Source organism: Drosophila bipectinata, chromosome 3L, assembly GCF_030179905.1.
Source record: "Drosophila bipectinata strain 14024-0381.07 chromosome 3L, DbipHiC1v2, whole genome shotgun sequence".
Classification (NCBI taxonomy): Eukaryota; Metazoa; Arthropoda; class Insecta; order Diptera; family Drosophilidae; genus Drosophila; species Drosophila bipectinata.
The window spans coordinates 15,183,267-15,205,708 of NC_091738.1; the positions used below are offsets into that span (position 1 = coordinate 15,183,267).

The 22,442-nt window shown below is 44.5% G+C and overlaps 9 protein-coding genes across 13 annotated transcripts; 4 read left to right on the forward strand and 5 right to left on the reverse strand.

Annotated features, from left to right (window-relative positions):
- Positions 1-98: 98 nt before the first annotated feature.
- On the reverse strand, positions 99-4,099 carry LOC108133565 (uncharacterized). Its single transcript, XM_017253555.3, has 4 exons — positions 3,893-4,099; positions 3,300-3,840; positions 801-3,238; positions 99-736 (listed from the first exon to the last, which is right to left on the reverse strand). The coding sequence occupies exons 1-4, from the start codon at positions 3,926-3,928 to the stop codon at positions 458-460; spliced, it is 3,294 nt and encodes a 1,097-aa protein (XP_017109044.2). The 5' UTR covers positions 3,929-4,099; the 3' UTR covers positions 99-457.
- Positions 4,100-4,356: 257 nt separating this feature from the next.
- On the forward strand, positions 4,357-7,623 carry Cdc5 (cell division cycle protein 21). Its single transcript, XM_070280448.1, has 4 exons — positions 4,357-4,531; positions 4,595-4,860; positions 4,919-6,363; positions 6,424-7,623. Exons 1-4 carry the CDS (start codon positions 4,487-4,489, stop codon positions 7,104-7,106), a joined length of 2,439 nt encoding a protein of 812 aa, XP_070136549.1. The 5' UTR covers positions 4,357-4,486; the 3' UTR covers positions 7,107-7,623.
- Roc1b (Regulator of cullins 1b) lies at positions 7,129-7,673 on the reverse strand. The gene has a single exon (XM_017253545.3). It carries the CDS (start codon positions 7,574-7,576, stop codon positions 7,217-7,219), a length of 360 nt encoding a protein of 119 aa, XP_017109034.1. The 5' UTR covers positions 7,577-7,673; the 3' UTR covers positions 7,129-7,216.
- Positions 7,674-8,670: 997 nt separating this feature from the next.
- On the forward strand, positions 8,671-12,646 carry CalpB (Calpain-B). Its single transcript, XM_017253520.3, has 2 exons — positions 8,671-10,126; positions 10,185-12,646. Exons 1-2 carry the CDS (start codon positions 8,881-8,883, stop codon positions 11,744-11,746), a joined length of 2,808 nt encoding a protein of 935 aa, XP_017109009.2. The 5' UTR covers positions 8,671-8,880; the 3' UTR covers positions 11,747-12,646.
- On the reverse strand, positions 12,571-13,196 carry LOC108133544 (tubulin polymerization-promoting protein homolog). Its single transcript, XM_017253522.3, has 3 exons — positions 13,057-13,196; positions 12,862-12,998; positions 12,571-12,803 (listed from the first exon to the last, which is right to left on the reverse strand). Exons 1-3 carry the CDS (start codon positions 13,126-13,128, stop codon positions 12,659-12,661), a joined length of 354 nt encoding a protein of 117 aa, XP_017109011.2. The 5' UTR covers positions 13,129-13,196; the 3' UTR covers positions 12,571-12,658.
- A 132-nt stretch (positions 13,197-13,328) lies between these two features.
- Positions 13,329-14,081, reverse strand: Hez (Hezron). The gene is made up of 3 exons (XM_017253521.3): positions 13,944-14,081; positions 13,698-13,886; positions 13,329-13,637 (listed from the first exon to the last, which is right to left on the reverse strand). Exons 1-3 carry the CDS (start codon positions 14,022-14,024, stop codon positions 13,341-13,343), a joined length of 567 nt encoding a protein of 188 aa, XP_017109010.2. The 5' UTR covers positions 14,025-14,081; the 3' UTR covers positions 13,329-13,340.
- Positions 14,082-14,995: 914 nt separating this feature from the next.
- Positions 14,996-17,919, reverse strand: LOC108133541 (type 1 phosphatidylinositol 4,5-bisphosphate 4-phosphatase). 4 transcript variants are annotated; one of them, XM_017253516.3, is made up of 6 exons: positions 17,789-17,919; positions 17,208-17,478; positions 15,835-16,016; positions 15,571-15,780; positions 15,349-15,513; positions 14,996-15,283 (listed from the first exon to the last, which is right to left on the reverse strand). In XM_017253516.3, exons 2-6 carry the CDS (start codon positions 17,338-17,340, stop codon positions 15,167-15,169), a joined length of 807 nt encoding a protein of 268 aa, XP_017109005.2. In that variant the 5' UTR covers positions 17,341-17,478; positions 17,789-17,919; the 3' UTR covers positions 14,996-15,166. The 4 variants fall into 4 exon arrangements, with proteins under 4 accessions (XP_017109005.2, XP_017109006.2, XP_070136551.1 ...); XM_017253517.3 differs by lacking the exon at positions 17,789-17,919 and adding an exon at positions 17,711-17,729; XM_070280450.1 differs by lacking the exon at positions 17,789-17,919 and adding an exon at positions 17,588-17,711.
- Positions 17,920-18,098: 179 nt separating this feature from the next.
- LOC122322229 (uncharacterized) lies at positions 18,099-18,574 on the forward strand. The gene has a single exon (XM_043213864.2). It carries the CDS (start codon positions 18,137-18,139, stop codon positions 18,572-18,574), a length of 438 nt encoding a protein of 145 aa, XP_043069799.1. The 5' UTR covers positions 18,099-18,136.
- A 728-nt stretch (positions 18,575-19,302) lies between these two features.
- nudE (Nuclear distribution protein nudE) lies at positions 19,303-22,201 on the forward strand. Of its 2 annotated transcripts, none has more exons than XM_017253514.3 (6): positions 19,303-19,433; positions 19,494-19,647; positions 19,707-19,980; positions 20,045-20,290; positions 20,638-20,729; positions 21,412-22,201. In XM_017253514.3, the coding sequence occupies exons 1-6, from the start codon at positions 19,354-19,356 to the stop codon at positions 21,508-21,510; spliced, it is 945 nt and encodes a 314-aa protein (XP_017109003.2). In that variant the 5' UTR covers positions 19,303-19,353; the 3' UTR covers positions 21,511-22,201. The 2 variants fall into 2 exon arrangements, with proteins under 2 accessions (XP_017109003.2, XP_017109002.2); XM_017253513.3 differs by lacking the exon at positions 21,412-22,201 and adding an exon at positions 20,889-21,200.
- The last annotated feature ends 241 nt before the right edge of the window (positions 22,202-22,442 follow it).

The window sequence follows — 22,442 nt, forward strand, 5'->3', positions numbered from 1 at the left end:
GAGATGATACTATATTATTAATCTGAGCTAAAGGGGTACTACTCTACCTCAACGAGGTTATCTAGGTCTCCTAAAGTAAAGAAATAACATTTGCAAAGACCATCCCCTTATGATTTTATTAAATTGCAACATAAATTTTCATATATGTACATACAAAAAATATTCTTAAACATCTACGGTTGATATTTACAAGAAAACAAATAGTCTTCGGAACATGCCGAAGTGGGCAATATAAAGTATTCCAATATGTTATTCCAGCTAACATTGGATCTAAAATAGCGGATAACATAACATGTTTTAAAAAAAATAACAAATTTCCTCAGAGTTCTTATGTACATCTCCTCTCATCTTATCACATAAATTGAACTAAAACTAACATTTGGTATAAAAGTCGACGACACACACTAGTTAGCATTTTGTTGGGACTTTCAGCAGCTCCTAGCTTTTGGATAAACAATCAGAAAGCCTGTAAGCCACTTGGTTTGCCCATGGCCAGTGATGCCTTTGGTGCGCTTCTACTGGAATGTGCTAGCACCACCTTGGCACTGGTTTCCACTTTAATCTGGGAGGAAGGAGCCGCTGAAGTTGGAACAGGGTTCTGAACGGGATTCGGAGTTTCATGCTTAGCCTGGTGAACTAGCAGCAGACCATGGTTTATGGTGGAAAAGGTGCACTGGTCGCATTTGTATATTATTGAGGATAGTTCCTGTTCGGGATGGCGCTTCTGCAGGTGGATCTGTAGGAGAAAGTAAAGCATTAACAAAGGTCCAAAATACTAGCAGAAAAGTAAGTCGACTAACCTTGAAAGCTGTACTCTGAATGGCTCGGAAATCACAGTGAGGACAAACGTAGCGTTTCCGGTCCTTGTGTGTGGCTTGATGGCGCCGGAAAGCGTTATGATCGCTTGCTTCGTAGTCGCACTCCTCACAGTGGAAGCGTTTCCGATCCTGGTGGCTCTGCATGTGAAGACGCAGGCTGCTCTTCGACCCAAAAACATGCTGGCACTCGGGGCATTCCAACTGCTCGTTGCGCTCCTTACAGAGATGTTCCCTTAGCGTTTTCCGTTGCTTGAAGGCTATCCCACAGTCGTCGCAGCGGTGAAGCTGAACTGCATTGTTGGCATCACTGGAAGTCTGATTATGAGCCTGCTTCCCCATGCCCAACCCCTGTGTGCGATGCAGCCTTCGGTGGTTCTTCAGCTGTTTGGTGTTCTTGAAACCCTTCCCGCACTGCTCGCACTTGTAGTTGCGCTCCTCGGAATGGATCTTGGCGTGGGTGTTGACCAATCGGGAATATATGGGGGTCTTGAAGCTGCACAGCTGGCAGCAGTAAAGCTCCATATCGATTTGGTGGACGCGCCATAGGTGCGTGTGCAGGCAGTTCCAGTTACTGAACTCCGTTGACTTGCACTCCGGGCAGATCATTCCCGAATGCCCGTCGGTAGCGGCACCGTTGTGACATTTTCCATGGTAATCTAACGTAGCCGGTGACTTGAATCGGAACATGCACCCCTCCACTTGGCACTTTCCACCCTCGATCACTTGATTGGACCCGGGTGGTGCTTTCCTCCTATGTGTAGTACCGCCGGAATGCTTAGCCCCGTAGGGCCGTCCCCTCACAGAAGTTCCTCCCGACAACGGAGGCTCCACTGCAGCCGGTAGGAGGTTATTGGCCACGTAGATGCGTCCCTGCTTCTCAGATAGATTTGGTGCTTCGGGTATCAGAGGAACCAATGGTGGAACGGGCAAAGGATTATGAGTCGTATTGAGAAGTGTGCTTGTGGTGGGTACAGGAACTTTAACAGGGACCAGAGGTTGCATTTCCGGTTCTTCTGTTGGATTCGCAGTCTCCTCGGAAGTAGTTTGTTGGATTTGGGGAAAGTCTTTCACCAGCAAGTTGCTGGCAGCCTCACTCAAGCTTTCAATTTGGAGGGCATCTGAAGACTCGGTAGGAGCAGCTAAGGCAATGCCTGCCTCTGGCAGTGCTTCTTCCATCCAGGGCCAGCACTCTATATCTTGGCTCAGGTTGTAGCCATCCTCGTTGGGCCAGTTGCCATTGACCGAAGGCGGCAGTTCCGGCAGCGGGTTAGGATGTGGCTCTAACGCCAGCGGTGGGTGCTGAATGGGCGGTAGCTCCATCATCGACATGGTCATGGGCTCCAGGTTCGGTACTATCAAGCGCTCCACCTCGTTGCGGTTCATCAGGTTCAGTTCGTCCACGGTTCGCAAATGCAGAGTCCCCCTCTGGGGAGCCTTTAGAATGTCAACGTTCTTGATGAAAATCTTCTGCTTGGGCGCACTGGGGGTATTGGTGGAGAGAAAATGTTCCAGATGGACAGGCTGTTGCTCCAACGGCGGTAGGACAGATGCAGCAGTGTTAAGAGTTTCGTTATTGGCTTCTGAAACAAAATCAACGCCAAAGTCAAGATCCAAGGCGCTAAAACGCGTGTTATCCAGGCCGGAAGAGGCACCTCCATTGCTATTCAGAACGGAATCAAAAGAAAAGGCATCGGAGCACATTTGGGCAAGTGGGGCAAGGCTAGGTTCGTATCCTAATGGAGGACATGTAGGCGTAAGCATAGCATCTCCCTGATAGACATCGGTGTAAACAGCTCCAGATAATCCAGCATCGGCGGAATCCACACCCACATTTAAACCCATTGGCATCGAGGAAGACACCATTGGCTTACGAATGTAGATCTTAGGTTGTCTTAATTTGTCGTCTTCGGGACCGACTCTAACGTCCGGTACGTCCAACAAGCTGTTGTCCATCATAAGCTGATTATTGGGAAGGTGGCAGTCAAACGGAAGCAAGACGGGCTCGCGCAGTACGTCTACGCTCTTAATGGAAATTTTCTGACTTGACTTGGGCGGCGGTGGTGTCGTTTTATCGTTGGGCTCATCATTCTCAACCACTTCCTCTAGCAGGTCTAAGATGTCTCCTGTCGACTCACTGTCGGACATTAGAAGGGGATAGTCTTTGACTGAATTCGCATCTTTTTGAGGCTCCCGCAAGCACTCCACGCTTTTAATAAAAATGCGGCTCTTGGGTGCGTTGGTGTTCTGAGATTGGTTGTGGTTTTGGGTACCGATTGGTATTTGATGAGGCATCTGATCCTGGTTTACAGCGGGAACTTTGCTGGAATTGCGAACGGCCATGATATCAGCCTGCTCCACTTGGTGATCCAGGGACAGGTGCATGTTAAGGGCATCATTGCTGTAGAAGATGTTTGGACAGCCTATAAGGATACGAAATACTTAAGAGCCGAGTCTTGATAATGAAAACGGAATAGTCCTTACCTGGACACTCTCTCCGCTGTTGCTCGCTAGTTTGGAAGCAGTTCCCCACATTCAAGTGTTCCTGGAACCTCACCTGGCAGATGCTTAGAAAGGGACAATTAGGACATCTTAGCAGCACGGTGGGACCATCCGACACCACTTGCCCTTTCCCCTCCACACTCGGACAACTGGAGTTTCTGGTGGGAGGAGTCGGGGTGGCATTTAATCTCTCCTTAGCCGCAGCTTCCGCCAGCTCTGATTTGATCAGCTCCGCCTCGGACTTAATTTCGGCGGTGCGTCGCCGAAAGGTGTTCCGGTAGCTTTTCTCTGGCTGCTGCAGATCAGTGGTATGGATCTGGACGAAGGGAATCGTTGGCGATTGGTTCGAAACGGGCGGTTCCTCCGCTTCAATGGCTTTAAGCTGCAGTCCACCTCCATCTGGGATCCACACAGCGGGAGCTTGGGAAAACTCGTCGTCAAAGAACCCGCCAAAGGTGGAATCCGGCTCCAAAGTGTGGACCGGAGTGGAGAGCGACAGGTCCGAGGGATTCGGAAAGTGCAGCTGGAAGACAACGGCATGGTTTTGGGGCCAAACGAACTTCCAGCTTGCTCACCTGTGTATGGAAACCGCTGTACGCCGCATCATTCATTTTCCGGGAGTTGCCGAGTGCTGGGTGTCAGTTGCGGGTTCTGGGATTCCGCTTCCGAAGCGAGACGTCTAATTCCGCATTACAATATTTACATTACTCGGACAAAAACAGGGCCACCAATTATTTATTGTTTGCACTGGGCAGCATTGTTATTCCATCCTATGAAATCAGATGATGGCCACTCTTGGGTAAAAAATACCGAAGCGTTAGAAACAAATGAGAATGGAACGGTCTAATATTTAGATCCTTGTATTTTAAATATAAGAAATAAATATATTTCGCTTAATAAAATTTGTTTATGTTGGTTTTAGGTTCAATTACAATTTGTACAATTTATATTTATAGATTAGATAGTAACTTAATAATATGTCTTATTTTGGTATATTTTGAACCGGCTCATGTTTAAGTCTCGACACACTGTTGGTCACACTATACTTTTTCTCGGCATCTCTAATCGCATGTGGACATAGCGTTTTCAGTGAATTTTCTTGGACAATATTTTAATTTATTTGACGACTTTATTGATATTATAACCCGCCGCCAACTCGTTACCTCAAAATGCCGAGAATAATGATCAAGGGTGGTGTGTGGCGCAACACGGAAGTAAGTATATCTACGATTTCCATAATTTGCATCACCGACACCGGCAAACGCTTTTCATTACAGGATGAGATCCTCAAGGCGGCTGTGATGAAATATGGCAAAAACCAATGGAGCCGAATCGCATCATTGCTACACAGAAAGTCCGCGAAGCAGTGCAAGGCCCGCTGGTACGAATGGCTGGACCCGAGCATCAAAAAGACGGAGTGGTCGCGGGAGGAGGACGAGAAGCTGCTCCATTTGGCAAAATTAATGCCCACCCAGTGGCGCACCATTGCCCCGATCATTGGCCGCACAGCTGCACAGTGTCTCGAACGCTACGAACATTTGCTGTAAGTCTAACCCATATTCTTCTCTTAAATCGTTATAATCTTCTGATTTTATATATAGGGACCAAGCCCAACGCAAAGAAGATGGCGAAGACGCAATGGACGACCCGCGAAAGCTCAAGCCGGGAGAGATCGATCCCAACCCGGAGACAAAACCCGCTCGACCCGATCCCAAGGACATGGACGAGGACGAGTTGGAAATGCTTTCAGAAGCCAGAGCCCGTCTGGCCAACACCCAGGGCAAGAAAGCCAAACGAAAGGCGCGTGAGAAGCAGTTGGAGGAAGCCCGCCGCCTGGCGACACTGCAAAAGAGACGAGAATTGCGTGCAGCGGGTATTGGAAGTGGAAATCGGAAGCGCATCAAAGGAATCGATTACAATGCCGAGATACCCTTTGAGAAGCGTCCTGCACTCGGTTTCTATGACACTGCCGAAGAGCACTTGCAGAAGAACGAGCCAGACTTTAACAAAATGAGGCAACAAGATTTGGATGGCGAACTGCGCTCCGAAAAGGAGGAGCGTGAGCGGAAGCGCGACAAGCAAAAGCTTAAGCAGCGCAAGGAAAACGAAGTACCGGCAGCCATGCTGCAGAATATGGAGCCGGAGCGAAAACGCTCCAAGCTGGTTTTACCGACGCCGCAGATTTCAGATTTGGAATTGCAGCAAGTCGTGAAGCTGGGTCGGGCCAGCGAAGTTGCCAAGGAGATAGCCGGCGAGAGTGGCATTGAGATGACAGATTCTTTGCTGGCAGATTACTCAATTACTCCACAAGTGGCCGCTACTCCGCGGACACCAGCTCCGTATACAGATCGCATTATGCAAGAGGCCCAAAATCTGATGGCACTCACCCACACCGAGACCCCACTAAAGGGGGGCTTGAACACGCCTCTTCATGAGTCGGATTTCTCTGGGGTTTTGCCAAAAGGTGCTGCCATTGCTACACCAAACACAGTGATTGCCACGCCGTTTAGAACACAACGGGAGGGTGGAGGAGGAGCCACTCCTGGGGGTTTTCTCACACCAAGCACTGGGGCTCTGGTTCCTGCCAAAGAGGGATCTGGCGGCGCTGTAACTAACACGCCCGCTTTTGTAAGGGATAAGCTCAGTATTAACCCGGAGAATAGTATGGCAGTGACGGAAACTCCCGCCATGTACAAGAACTATCAGAAGCAGCTAAAGTCGTCGTTACGAGAGGGACTTTCTACTCTGCCCGCTCCCAGGAACGACTACGAAATCGTTGTCCCAGAACAAGAAGACAACGAGCCAATGGATGCTAGTTCAGAGCCCGCTGTAGAGGATCAGGCTGATGTTGATGCAAGAATCCTGGCAGACCAAGAAGCGCGCAGGAAAATCGAGCTTGAGAAACGGTCCCAGGTTATCCAACGCAGTCTACCCCGCCCCACGGAGGTCAACACAAAGATCCTGCGACCCCAATCAGAGAAACAGAACCTTTCAGAGCAGCAACAGGCAGAGGAGCTAATAAAGCATGAAATGATCACCATGCAGCGTAAGTTTTAAAATAGATAGGTAGGCGTATAAACTCATTTTCCGCTTTCCTTCTCCACAGTTTACGATTCTGTTAAAGACCCGGTGCCCGGCCAATCCCAACAAAAGCTCGAGCAGCTCCAGAGCTACTTTAAAGCGAATCCCTACGAGGAAATCACAAAGGCCGAGCTGGCGGTTGCCAAGCAGATGTTGGCCGACGAGATGGAGGTCGTGAAAGAGCGCATGGGTCACGGGGAACTTCCCCTAGATGTCTACGCCCAGGTGTGGCAGGAATGTTTGGGCCAAGTGCTGTACTTGCCATCACAGCATCGCTACACTCGCGCCAACCTGGCCAGTAAGAAGGACCGACTGGAGTCGGCTGAGAAGAGATTGGAGCAGAACCGCCGGCACATGGCTAAGGAGGCCAAGCGCTGCGGCAAGATCGAGAAAAAGCTTAAAATCCTAACCGGCGGCTACCAGGCACGAGCTCAGGTCCTCACAAAGCAGCTACAGGACACTTACGCCCAGATCGAGCAGAATTCGGTTTCGCTGTCGACATTCCGCTTTCTGGGCGAACAAGAGGCCATTGCTGTGCCACGTCGTCTGGAGTCACTGCAGGAAGATGTACGCCGCCAGATGGATAGGGAGAAGGAGCTGCAGAGAAAGTACTCTAGCCTGGTGGAAGAAAGTGAGACTCTTTACAAACAGATCGAACAGATAACTGGGGTACGGCCAACTCCGATTATTCCCGAACAGTCAGCCTAATGCGGTTAACAACCAACCAATCTTGTAACTTATAATTTAGACTATATTCAAAATATAACATGTTATTCCAAATGTACTGTAGGCAGATTAGATCCAAGAAGAGTCCTTGCCTAGTGGCCGTACTTCTGGTACACCCACTCCTTATTATCCAGCGGGCAGACGAGACGAGTTTTCAGCCAACGGGCGATACAATGGTAGTGGAAGGCATGGTTGCACTCGCCCCATGCCACTGTGCACTCATCCTTGTTGGCATTCGGATCCGCCTGGCACTCGATGCACAGGTTCATAATATGATTCCGGCAAATGGCGCAATTATCGACAGCGACATCCCATGACCACAATGCATGGGCCACCCACTTCTTGACTGTGAATCGTTCCTCTCTGACAAGACTGGCGGCTGCCTCGTCGTCATTGAACTCGTCCAGGTCATGGAAGTCCTCAGTCTCCTCCACTTCTACCTCCTCGGCCATCGCAGACACTTTTTTAATTTTTCAAATTTTTTTTTTATTTCACAAAATAGTATCCCGTTAGACGACGAATTTGAACTGAGCTGTTTTTTAATTTTGACGTTTATTGAGAACTTTCTGATCACTTTTGGGGGAGAAAAAATGAAATACATGCTACTTAGTTAAGCGAAAATATTTAAAAATTGTAATATTTAATCAAAGATCGGAAACTTGTAATAATAAATAAACATATTATAAGCATTGGTATTGATTTTAATATATGATATAAAAAATATGGATACTTAAAAAAATTTGAGAAATTTCAAAACGACATAAGAGAAATATTTTGAATCAGGAAAATAGGTTCTCGGAGCGCTGGTTACAAAATGGTACTTTATTTTCCGATCGGATACAAATTGGCAGAGATATGCACATCGGAAGGAGGAAAAATGTGGAAAACAGGAAATCGCAGAATTTCATAGGGGTGCCCTTTATAAAAATTCCAAAAATTTCGAAACGATATTTACACAATATTTTGAATCAGGAAAAGAGGTTCTTGGAGTGCTGGTTAAAAAATTGTTCTTAGTTTTCTATTTAAATTTCTTCTCGACATTCAAGGTGATTTAATTTATATATTCAGTTCGTATCAAAAAAATCATTTTTAAAGTTTTTATTAGTTTTAGATCAGGTAATGATCTAAAAAATACCAAAGGTCTTACATGACGTGCCAACCCTATGCACGTTATTCAGCCCTGAATGCCATGTTTAACCTTCTGTATGATATTTGGGTTTTCGTTGTACCATAAATAAAAATATAATTTAAGCTCCGACATTAGCATATAGTCTAATCATTATAAGAAGAAAAAAAACTGTTCTGTTAAGAAGCTTAGTTCTCTAAAAATCTTCTAATTAATAGATTTTATTTTGCTCCTAGTGGCGCAAAAAATTATGTATAATAAAATCTATAAATTATAACTTTTTAGAAACCTAAAAAAAATTTTTAAAAAAATATGTTTAATAGGACATTTAGAATGTGAAATACATAAAATTGTATAAAATTTAAGGTATATTTTACTTAGCCCATATAAACAGATCTTTCCGAGCACACAAGGGTTAACAGATTATGAATCATTTACCGAGAAAGTTAAATTTGGATACCTCTCCCATTTAAGACGTACTATTCCCCCAGCGAGTCAGCAGTTTCAGCACGACAGCGAGTTGTTTTACATCTGGATACGTCTAGTTTTTTAGTTTTTCCCGTGTGCAACGCCATTTATCCATAAAATCGGAATAACCCAGCGCAGACCCCAACTAAAAGCCGATTAAAAATGTACGGCATTGATAATTACCCCAAAAATTATCATGCCAGTGGCATTGGCCTTGTCAATTTGGCGGCCTTGGGCTACAGCCAGAACGAAATCGCTGGAGGAAGTAACGGCGCGAGTGCTGAGAACCCTAAGCCGAAGGCGGGGCTTTATCCATCTCTACCCTATCCGTCATCGGAGTCCGTGGGTGGCATGCCATATGTGGTGAAGCAAACGACACACGCACAGAATGCCTCATACTCCGGAGCAGCCCCATCTGCCCCCTCGGCTCCCTATGCCCCTTCGGCTCCGTATGCCAGTGCTGCCCCGTATCCAAGTGCTGGAGGATATCCGAACGCCTCGCCGTATCCTGGATCTGGTCTGTATCCGACTTTGCCATCAGCCAGTTCATCTTTGCCATACCCGGCTGCTCCTCTGGCACCGTACCCTACCGGGGTGCCCTATCCAACTGGAATGCCCCAGCCGAATCTGCCCTACCCAGCTGCACCACTGGCGCCCTATCCGAATGCCATGCCTGGTTTCCCCAGCATGCCGATGCCATACTCACCCATGCCCACTAGCCCTGCCCCCCAGCAGGGAGGAGGTTTTCCGCAGTTGCCCTATCCGTCGGCACCAGCACCGGCTAGTGCCCCAACTCAGGAGGAGGAACCATCCGTGGGTGTTGCGGAATTAAGCTTTACAAGCGTGAAAGTGCCTGAGAATCAAAACATGTTCTGGATGGGTCGGAAAGCTACCAGCAACCGTCAAACTAGCGTTCATGGGGGCGATTTCCACACACTCCGTGAAGCCTGTGTTGGCAATGGAACCCTGTTCGAGGATCCCGATTTCCCGGCCAACGATTCATCGCTTATGTTCTCTCGGCGACCAGATCGCTATATCGAATGGCTGCGACCTGCAGACATCGTAGACGATCCACAATTCTTTGTGGAAGGTTACTCGCGGTTCGACGTCCAGCAGGGAGAGCTGGGTGACTGTTGGTTGCTCGCTGCGGCTGCCAATCTTACTCAGGATTCGAAGCTCTTCTTCCGAGTAATCCCTCCAGATCAGGACTTCCAGGAGAATTACGCTGGAATCTTTCATTTCAAGTTCTGGCAATATGGCAAATGGGTGGAGGTGGTCATCGACGATCGCTTGCCCACGGTTCATGGAGAGCTCATCTATATGCATTCGACGGAGAAAAATGAGTTCTGGAGTGCCTTACTCGAGAAAGCATATGCCAAGCTTCACGGTTCCTATGAAGCCCTCAAAGGTAAGGATAAAGGATATTGAATATTAATAACTAAACCCTATCCTCATTATCTTTATAGGCGGCACCACTTGCGAGGCCATGGAGGACTTTACTGGTGGTGTGACCGAGTGGTACGACATTAAGGAGGCTCCTCCAAATCTATTCAGCATTATGATGAAGGCTGCCGAGCGCGGCTCTATGATGGGCTGCTCTCTGGAGCCCGATCCCCATGTTTTGGAGGCTGAGACACGCGAAGGTCTTATTCGTGGACATGCCTATTCCATCACCAAGGTTTGCCTGATGGACATCTCGACTCCGAATCGTCAGGGCAAGATGCCCATGATCCGAATGCGCAATCCTTGGGGTAACGACGCCGAATGGAGCGGTCCTTGGAGCGATAGTTCGCCAGAGTGGCGTTTCATTCCCGAACATACAAAGGAGGAGATCGGCTTGAACTTTGATAGGGATGGTGAGTTCTGGATGTCCTTCCAAGATTTTCTCAACCACTTCGATCGTGTGGAGATATGCAATCTGTCGCCGGATTCGCTGACCGAAGATCAGCAGCATAATTCACGCCGTAAGTGGGAAATGTCCATGTTCGAGGGAGAATGGTCTTCGGGCGTAACAGCTGGCGGTTGCCGTAACTTCCTGGAGACCTTCTGGCACAATCCCCAATACATCATCTCGCTCGAGGATCCCGACGACGAGGATGACGACGGCAAGTGCACCGTCATTGTGGCCTTGATGCAGAAGAACCGGAGGAGCAAGCGAAATGTGGGCATAGATTGCCTAACCATTGGCTTTGCCATTTACCATCTCACGGATAGGGATATGCAGGTTAAGCCACAGGGATTGAACTTCTTCAAGTACAGGGCATCCGTGGCACGTTCGCCGCATTTCATCAACACTCGAGAGGTGTGCGCCAGATTCAAGTTACCTCCCGGGAATTATTTGATTGTGCCCTCGACCTTTGACCCCAACGAGGAGGGTGAGTTTATCATTCGTGTCTTCTCGGAGACAATGAACAACATGGAGGAGAACGACGACGAGGTGGGCTTTGGCGAGACCGATGACCGTATTGCCCCGTCCCTGCCGCCGCCGACTCCGAAGGAAGAGGACGATCCGCAGAGGATAGCTCTGAAGAGGCTCTTCGACAGCGTGGCCGGCAGCGATGAGGAGGTTGACTGGCAGGAGCTGAAACGCATCCTGGACCACTCAATGCGCGATGTAATGGTGGGCAACGAGGGCTTCTCCAAGGATGCCGTGCGCTCCATGGTGGCCATGTTGGACAAGGACCGGTCCGGACGCTTGGGCTTCGAGGAATTCGAGGCTCTGCTCACGGACATCGCCAAGTGGCGAGCCGTGTTCAAGCTGTACGATACACGCCGCACAGGCAGCATCGATGGCTTCCATCTCCGGGGCGCTCTGAATTCAGCTGGCTATCATCTGAACAACCGCCTGCTGAATGCCTTGGCCCACCGGTACGGATCACGTGAGGGACAGATTCCATTTGACGATTTCTTGATGTGCGCCATCAAGGTGAGAACATTCATCGAGATGTTCCGCGAGCGGGACACGGACAACTCGGACACAGCCTTCTTCAATCTGGACGACTGGCTGGAGCGTACCATCTATTCTTAAGTCATAAGTCACCATCAATTGATACTAATCTAATCCTAAGTGCCACGTATACTTAATCTAAATGTGCTTTTGATCAGGGGAGCACGGAGAGCCATGACGGTCAGGAGGAGCACTCACTGAAACCACAACAAAAGAGAATCTTATCGTTTATTCGTAACGAGACCCGGAACACCAACATCATGTGGCGAAATTAGAGGGGCCTTGGGAATGGCACGATAAACGGAATGATATAAAATGCGGACGCATACACAATTTTCACTCAAACAATATATATACATTATACGCTATATCCACTACAGCGGTTCTGGAGGGATGACTAAGAGCATGGATATGATCGGCTCTATACCCCTCGCCAAGAGCCGGAATTTTTTGCCAGTACAAACTGAAATGTGCATTATTACCTGACGAGAAACTCGAACAAACATCAGCCACATATAATATTAAATTTTATGTCCATAGCTGCATATATATACATATATTTCTGAATGCAAATCGATTATATATTTTTGTAAATGCCAAATGTTATACCTCTGGGTATTTGTTCAGGTGCTAAAACTTATCAGTCAACCAGAAAACGATCAACCAAAGTCAGGGAAAAACTATACGAACACAGAACCAGTTACTCATCGAATAATCATTAATCATTAAGCTTTAAGCCAATATCAGTGCATATTTCGAATTAACTTATTTTTCCCTTTTTACTTTGTAATCTCAGTGTCTAATTATTGCTTTTCTATTACTATATATGCGTTGTTTTAAAGATAACTAAACCGGATGGGGTTAGAGGCTTTTGTTGACCACAAATATTTGGAAACTAATCAAAATTATTTATCTGTAATTGTTACTTAAATTTAATTGTTGTATGCCTACTTTTTATGTAAATAAATGAAATAAAATGAAGCACCAATGGAGCTATTTGACAATAACCATATCGGCAGCACCACTTGGGATCCCCGCATCGATCATTGTCTGCTTGAATTCATCCAGAGGAATCCCATTATCGGCACTCAATTGTTGAATAACCTCCAGGAAGTCTTCGAACTCCATCCGCCACTTCCTGAGGAATAACCATGTACCAAGTCTAACCATGTTACCTGGTATAGTGTCCTACTTACTTATACTTCATATAGATGAGACCGGTTTGGGTGCGAGTTATGGGATTCGGCATTAGCTTGGCCTGCTCCAGCCAGGCGTCCAGTTGGGAGAGCAGTATGCTGTCGAACATCTCGTTCTCGATCTCCGTGGGTATAACCTAACGTCGTATCATGATTAAGCGTCTTGGCAAACACAATTCCCGAGGTTAATCATACCTGGTAGTTGGCATACACCATGAATAGCGTATCCAACGTATGCTTCTTGGGTTTATCATCATCATCCGCCATTGTGATTCTTTATAATGTTGGATAATCGGCAGTAAATAAATAATGTTTGTATACAACTGATAATTGTGTTCTAGGCAGATAAAGAAAAGTATTCCATGTGGGAGTCGGGGGCTTTTTTTTTGTTTATGTATGAGTTTAAATATATTTCAGTTTGTGTTTTGTTGATAAACAAATACTATAGAGATCTGTTGCTATGGCGCAGGCGTTTGTTTTTATTTTTTATGATGGTGGTTCAAGCTCTGGACGATCTGACGTATCCCCAACAGAAGCTGCGGTATGGGTGAGATGGTGCAAAAGATGTTCTCCACTCGATAGGGTGCTCCAATAACCACCTGCCGCATCACCTGTATAGAAACGCTGTCCCGGCGCTCAATCCAGTTGACTCTTCCATCCCCGAAGTGCTGGACCATTTTGCGAAACAGCGCCTGGGCCAATGGAGTGGCCTTCGGGTGATAGCTTCTACAGATAGCGGCTCTAATAGCTATGGCCCGGCTCAAACGCTCCTGGATCTTTAAAAATTAATTGTATTAATTTTGGTTTTCTTAAATCAAATTTATGAAATTACATACCCAATGAAGATTAAGTGGATCTGGTGGTAACATTATCTCTTTCGATATCATTTCCTGGACAATTTCAATATCCCTGCACAAGGATAGGTTCACTATGGTTCGATTGAAAATCCTCTGCTGATCTCCAAATCCCTTGCTGGCTGGACACTTTAAGATTAGCATTTTTATTCCCAAATCAAATGCCAATACCTAAATATATACTTGGATAGAAAATATGTAAATTTATTAAAAAATAAAATAATGCACCTCTCCTTTAATGTTGTCGCCGAAACAGGTCTTGCACCTCACCAAGGATCCCACGCTGAAACAAGGCGACAAGGATGACATCCTGGATTTCCGATACAAAAATTATGAAAACCAATAGAATGACCAACAAGATCAAGGCTCTCTCAGGTTTTCATTATTTTTTTGGCAGCAAAACTCGATTGGTGTGGTTTTATTTCATTTTATTTACAGTGTATGTATGCTAATTTATAATGTACTAAATATAAATGTTGTATATATATATATATATAATTTTCAAAAGTAAACCATTTCCTTTTAATCAAATATATATATTATATATAATTTCGCAGTTTAGCAGTTGCTGTCTAAATTTTTTGTGGCTGCATGAGCTTTGCTTTTTTTTTTTGTTCTTCAAGAAATGTTGCTTTTGTATTGTTTCTTTATTATTTTCATCATTATAATTATGTATGCATGGTATATCGTATGTGTGTGTGTGTGTACCTTTATTAGCACTATTAGCATACCCTTGAAATTATTTTCTAATGTCTAAGAACATAACGCTTGCCGGTTGCTTTGGCGAGAACTGATAAAAGTGCATTTTTAATAAATTCTTAGAGGCGGCAACGCAAAATTCAAAGCCTATAAACGAGAATACATGAGAATAAATACCAAAAGAATTACGGGACAGGCACAAACGGACAAAGAAACACACGACACTTAATCAAAACTCAACTGTACATGAGAGAAAGTAACTAAGAATTCTACAAATCGCGATTCTACAAATGTGGTGCAAGTAAGTGGCTTGATCGGTCGCTGGTCTACTAACTAATGACTGCCTAGAGTTCTCAATTTCTTGTATTTTAGCACTTTATGTTTACACCATTAATATTTTGCTTCGTTTTTTTTTTGAAATAGATTTGCTTTAGTATATTGTTTACTGTGTTTTTAGTTTTAGTTTAGTTACGGCCTTAAAGTCTTAATTATGCTTTCCAAAATCACTTTAATTCGGGGACATCCTTTCGATACAATTTAACTATGTGTGGTTTTAATTGAAATTAAAAATTCTATCTTTGTTTTTGCGGAGAAATCGATTCCCTTTGCTATTGGCTGCACATTTTTAGTTTACGGATTACATTTAATATCAAAAGGAATGATATATATGCATAATATATATATATATGTATAAAAATAAAAATAAAACAATGCACTTCCGTTTCTGCTGGCCCCGTGTTCTAGCATTAGCTTTACATAGGCCCGTCTATGGCGCTCACTTTAAGGCGGAAATAGTAGGCGGAGCGGGCCAACAAGCAACCGGCGATCACGAACAGCGCCACATAGAGGAAGTACATGCCACCGTGAGACTGTAACACAAGAATTCCGAATTTGAGATTAAATTTTATAAGAATCTTATGGTCGTAGTCCTTACCGAGGCATATGAGATTGTGCCGATGGTAACGCCAATGCCAATGACGAGGAACACCAGTGCCAGGATGGCGAATAATCCTCCACGGCTATTGGCAAACCGAGATCCAACCGACGAAACTTTCCTGCAGTGTGGACACCGGGCCAAAGCATTATGATACGTGTTGAACTATAAAGGAATATATTCTAAATTTTTTATATAAAAGTAAAGCTTGCAGTAATTTACCAAAAAGGTATCCGAACAATGGCCGCACGTCACCCGGCACATTCCTGGCATAGTGGGCACGGGAGGGGTAACGGGACTCGGAGCCAGGTTAATGATCCGCTTGCAGTTAGGCCGTGGGCAGGCGATGCGCTGCGAGGAGCTCTTACAGATAAGCAAACAGTTGCACGGACAACGTACGTACTTCTTGCCCGGCGGGGCATTTCGAATTGGCTGCGGAAGAGATTTGTTTTCATTTCTAGAATTTAGGTTACTCTCATTACTTACCGTAGCCTCATTGCAGTGGGTGCACTTGACCACGTGCTGCTCCCGCTTCGTGGTAATGTCAATCATCTGCTGACATACCCGACAGGTGACCATTGGTACGCCTCCCGTATTGCTGCTCTGCTGATACGGCGGCGGCAGCTCATCGGGTCCGATGCACGGCACGGCCGTTGGTGCTCCACTGCCTGCAATTTCATACCAATAAACAATAGAAAGAATTTTCCAATGAAGTTCGGACCTTTAGTGTAAAATAAATACATCTCGCCGGAGGAAAACCTTCAACCACACTGCAGCCCATGGCCAGACAGCCGCCGAGTTACTTGGCAACGAGAGTGAGAACTGCATCAGAAGATAGGGGAGTGACGAGATTATGCCAAATGGGTCAATGTTTGACTGAATGAATGCATTTCTCCTGTCTTGGCATTTAACTAGCTCAAGCTAGACCGCAGTGCAATATCGCGGTTGATCAAAACAAGTTCGAACTTTGTGCAACGAGAACATCAACATAAACAAGTCTTCGTTGTGAAGAGACAAAGGAACATTGCAGATTGCATACACTTTAGGAGATGATACTATCAGTTATATAAAATACTTTAATTCACTTCAGTAATTCAAGTTACTGACCAGCTTCAAATCATATTTTAATAATAAACTTTACAACAACCTACATTTAAACTCGGGAAGAGTATTCAGCATTGAGTAGAGACTCTCAGAAGAACCGAAGATCAGGTTCCTTCGCAAACAATGAATGTGAGTGGCCTTCTGTCCCTTCTTTTACGCCCTGCGCTTCGATAACGCCGAGAATCAGGCGATGAGTCATGTGGGGTACTCTACCCCCCTGGGCACCCCAATTCGATGCTGATTAAAAAGCTGAACAGCAACGCTACTTGTACTGATTAGGTGGCATATAACAACAACAAACAATAACAATAGCAATTCGAATATTTGTCTGTCTCTGGGAATCATATTACTAAATAGAGACAAAATAAACGATAAAATATTTTACGTGGAATGTGAATAACATATTTTTTTCACAAGTGACACATTAAAGAATGAATAAAATAATAGAAAAAACTATACTATATAGGGAGGATTAAGCTTTGTCTTACTGGAGCACCACCCACGCCCCCTTTTTCCAATATCCCTTCTGCGGTTGAGGCCGTGACTCAGTTGGGTGAAGTGTGAAAATCTAAGCACTGGTAATGGTAATGGTAATGCAGACAACTTCCAATCACGGTTGCAGATAAGTAGAGCGGCAGTGCTCACTTGTTGGGTTTCCAAGTGCCCACCCGCACTTCGCAGACATTCGGATGCGGGTGGCGGCATACCGGGTTGAATGCCCGGCTGTGGGGTAAACTTATAATAATGATACGCACCGTCCTCATTGTTTACGGCTGCCGAGGATGAACCGCCTGGATTATCGGCACCCTCCTCGCCGGCGGCAGCCACCGAATTGTAGCCATTTCCATCGTCCTTGGTGAGCAGGCTCTGTCGTTCGGGATCCGCCATGCTGGATTATATTGCGATCTTGATCTGGACCGGGATTAGCTCTCTTTCTGAATTATCTGGGTAGCCCTCAACTCCCGTTAGTCTCGCCCTGCGCCTTTGTTGTTTTTTTTTGCTGCAGCTGCAACGCAAATGTTTCAACTGCAAGACAAGTATGGAAAAGACACGGCTTAGACGGTGCGGCACATATTTTCACGCTTCTGTATAATTTGTTCTTTGTTTCGAGGCTTGTTTTCCTCGTTTAACACACTTTTGTCTCTTTTTTTCTGTGTTTCGCTGTTGAATATATCCTCCCTCTTCGGCATGCGCCGCAATTAATCAATTCTCGGCTGCTGCGTCCGCAACGCCCAAGCAGGTCACCGTATAAACTCACTGTTTTGCGGCTTTGAACTTAAGCTTAATTACGCTAATTGTTTAAACATTAGTTGGCCATATTTATGCTATGTTTTACCTTATTTTTGTTGAAAATGCACTGCAGTGGGTGCGTTTTGGCCACACTTTTGCTGTTACTCTGGCAGCACTAAAGTTGGGGGTGGCACTGAACTAGTCCGGCACCCCTGGAAGAGAGATGCCACCTGAATAATATAATTCTTTGTTCGATATTTAATTTTAATAAAATTACACCGAAAATATTTTTAAAAAAGAATGTCAGAAGCCACCTTGCAATTATAAATAAAGCCATTAATAGTTTTATTTTTGAAAATATCTACTCAAACAAAGAAGTCAAGGATTTAGTTCCAAACATGAAGTGAACCAGTTCTTATTTTGGAACCAAAACAATTCAGCAAGGTTGATAAGAATGTCCGAATATAATAACGACACGGATCCAACTCCTAATCCCACATTAGAAGAACCAGAGGAATTATTGAATAGTTATCATAACGAATCAAGTGATTCCAGCGATATTGAAATAAGCCGGATCAGCAAATTGCGTCGCAGCTCTTTTCGTAATACCACGTTCCACTATCCGGCCTTGCCTATGCAAAGTTTTGGCCATCATTCTTCGATAACTCCTGAAATTCCGAGTACAGCCCGAGACGTTACTCTTAAATCCGCTCAGATAATTGACGATAGTTCCGATTCAGAGTTTCATATATCCAATGAATCCAGTAACGATGAGCCGGCAAAGAAATCCATTACGTTCACAGGCCGCCCACTAATTAAAACTGATTTGGAATTTATCAGAAAGCAACGTAAAAGAAAGCAAACTCCAAACAAAATTATATACAAGGATTGAAAACTAAATACAATATATTTTTCAAAAACAACCGCTAACCAGGGCTTCGGATGGAAACTACCGCAATAATTTTTCCGAATACTGGCACACTAAAACCAGGGCTGGCTTGTGCAGTTTGGAGTGGTGGTCAATTTTTTCGAGCATAATTATTTACACTGATTTTATACAAATAAACCAAATAAATATTAGGAAAATTACGTTCAAACTGTAAGTAAAAAACGGAAGAAGGCGTGGCGAATGAAAATTCATCAAGTTCTGATAAAGAAATGTATGAAAAGTAGCGATGATTTCATTTTCACACTATGCGTTGTTGTATGAGAAACTTCGTCGTAGCTTTGTTGGTTGTTGTTGCTGTTTCTTTTGTTGTTGTTGTTGGTGCAGCTGCTGCGTCAACAGCGACGCACAAAATGTTTATGTTATTTTTGAAGGGCGGCGTGGATATAATCATTTATTTTAGCCTGCCTTCAATATAGTACATCCCCGATGGCAAGCCAACAAAAGCAACAGTCAGTAACAGGCAATTTATGATAACACCTGTTCCACCATTGATTTTTCACAATTTCCGTTTTATCCCCACAGACCATTCAACTTCAAACAACTGTGTTTTGGCATTTTTAATCAGAGCAATTAAAAACTAAATAGCTACAAAACCATACCCCATACATGAGCACCAGTTAATAGTACCTAGATTTAAATAGAAATTAAAAGTTAGTACTACATTCGAACGAACGAAATTGCAAACCCAGTTTGACCACCGTATAGTACACAATATCACAGAGATGGACTCGCCACCTATGTTCAACAGCGTCGAGGATGAGTGCCGATATTGGAAGGAGCGCTCAAAACAATATCACAAAGAGTGAGTTATTCAAACAGACAGGAAATCCCTTGATATATATGTATTCGTTTCGTTTGACAGGTGGACAGACGTAAAGCAGGAGTATGATGAGTTTGTGGAGCAGTCGCGAGAGATGGAAATTGAAATGGACGCCACTCTGGACCAGAAGCAGAGTATAATCAAAGATCTCACTGCCAAGCTCACAAAGTTTGAGCGGGAAAACGAGTCACTCAAGGTAACTGAAATATAAAATATCAAATGTAGTCCATTACTTATGTTGAATTATGATTACAGCTAAAGATGGACTCCCATGCCATTGAAACGTCAAACATGGAAAAACAACTGGATGCCGTAAAGAAGGAACGCGACTCCATGAAGGTGTATTTGCGTCAGCTGGAACAGAAGAACGATGATCTGGAGCGTGCACATCGCATCCTCAACGAAAGCATAGAGAACTTTGAGAAGATGCTGGATGTGGCGTACGAAAAGAATGCTCTTCTCGAGCTGGAAGTAGACGAAAAAGGTGTGTTGCAGGAGAAGCTGCAGCGGCTGATGGATGAGACGAGAGGTGGGTCAAAATCCCATAGTTATTTCGAATTATGAAGTCTTAAATGTGCCTCAAACTTTTACAGATCTCAAGCAAGAGCTGAATGTCAAGTCACGTTACACACCTGCGGCAAATGGCACCTGTAATGGCACCGCCACTAACTCCACTAACAGCTCTATGAATTCGTCCGCCTCGCTGCCCAATGGCATAGTGGCCAACGGCGATTTAACGAATCACGACAACATGGTGGTCAATAATTCCACCAGCGTGGGGACCTTAAATGGCACCTTAGTTAATAGAAACGAATATAACCAGCAGCATTCGCTTAGAAGTAAGATAATCAACTCGCTTAAGAGAACGAAACGTGTGCTAAAACTCCAAAAATCGCATCGCCAGTTCAAGCCATGTGTTTAGTTTTTATTATTTTTTTTTTTTTTATTGTTCCTCTTGTTTTTATTTGTTTCTCGCATTCAAAACACAAATTGTTCCTCATTTTAAGTTCCCTTATCATTTGTAATTGTATTGTAAATTATTAAAATTAAGATCCATAATGGAATGTAACGAGCATTTGCGACATTTCTTGTAGGAAAATGTTGTGTTTTGTACGCGTCTGTAGTTCGTAGTTATACCGACTAACCCCTCAACTAACATGCTGTGTCTGTGTGCTTCCTCTTGCAGATCCCAGAAATCTAATCAATGGCAATTCCATGAATGCCAGCTACCGTTCAAATGCGCTCAACGTTGTGGCCGACATGTTAAGAAAACTAAACGTAAGTCTCCTCCAACTACAAGCCTTTAAAACTTTAAATCCAGTATGATAGAGTACCTCCCTCATTTGTAATGTTTCCAATAACCTTAAACTTGATCCTTAATCCAACACACGCCACCCACAGCTTATTTGTTTTCCGTTTCCATGTGTTTTTTTTTAGTGGGATAAGGCCCTGCTGTGCCCCGAGTGCGAAAAGTTTCGCTGCATTTGCGAGCGTCCGTCGCAGCCGCCGCCGCCATCGGACAGCGATTCGAGTCTATTTCGTCGCGCCTTTGGCGGCAGCAGCAGCTCAGTGGCCAACAGTGGCACCTCCTCCACCCAGTCCCAACCGTCCACCACGCCCGTCAGCGAGAGCAGTATGGGCGGCAGCTTCGCCAGCCTAAGTGCCGGCTCAAACATTTTTAAACGCTTTGCCGAACGCATTCGCAACTCTCCAGACGCCGGCATGCCGCTTTGACTTAGCCCCGAGAACCTAAGGTTTATTTTATTTTCTCACCGCTTGCATTTATCAATTGCATTGGCTAATAAATACAAATTTTATTTGTACCTTATTTTGCGGTCTTTTGTTTTTTGGTTTAATTTTGAGTTACAAGTGGAGAAGTCTCTTAAACATTATACTGGCTTTAGGGATTGAAATTGTCAGATGGACTATTTAGTTTTAATACGAATATCTTATATTACAGGCCATGGAGACGAAGCTGAAGACGTACCGCGAACATGGGCAGCACCAGCGGCAGAGATCGACACAGCAGCCCGTGCATCCGGTGCTGGATGCGGAGTAATCAAGTTCCACCCGTTTAGTTGGCTTTGCGTTCGCGTTGCGTTAATGTTAATCTGTTAGCGTTATTATTTAACTTTCGCTGCCCTCTTTTATTTATTTTTTCACTTAACATGACTTTTTGTAAATGGAGATAAAACCTTTTTCAATTTTCGGTATTTTTAATTACACAACAGTTAATGTTGTCGTTTCAAGCCCAACATGTAACACGCCTTAGTACGATTTAAGAGTATATACCCCTAAGCTAAGTCTAATTTGGACCTGTTAACTATCACACGATTGTTTATTCTTGGCATATACATATGATGTGTTTTAATAGTTTAAGACTAAAGATCCCCCCGCAAGCAAAAGCAAAAGAAGCTGTGTCCAAGTATTATTATTTTACAGTGGACAGCCTTACAGCCCAAAACAACCAATACTCGTAGTGTTTAGAAGAAAAGACCCATACTAACTACCTATGACTAGACACGACTCCTCCGTTGCAATCTATCACAATGGATCGATCACAACCGATAAACCGATGAATTATGAGCTATTTTCTGTTTATATTTAAAACTGAATATAAATTTGTAAAAATGCGATATTGTTAAAGGCAATTGTATAAAGCATAAAAAAAAAAACTTCAACGAACATGCAAAAATATTATATATGTGTAAAATTATGAATAAAGAGAAGCATAATTAGTTTAATAGAAACTCAAAGGTGTGCTTTTGAATGTCAAATTCCAGACTTCTTTGTGTACTTAGTAACTAATTAGTTTTTAAAAAATTTTCGAGTTCGTTACACAGGGGGAATGCTGCGTCAATTCCTATGCCAAGGCCAAATAATCTCCATGAGCTTTAGTCCGAGCTTTTTTGGTGGGGAAATTACCCCGATTTTTAGAACATATCGGTGCGGGTTCTATGGAGCTTTACCCCGAGGAAGTTGCGGAGCCAA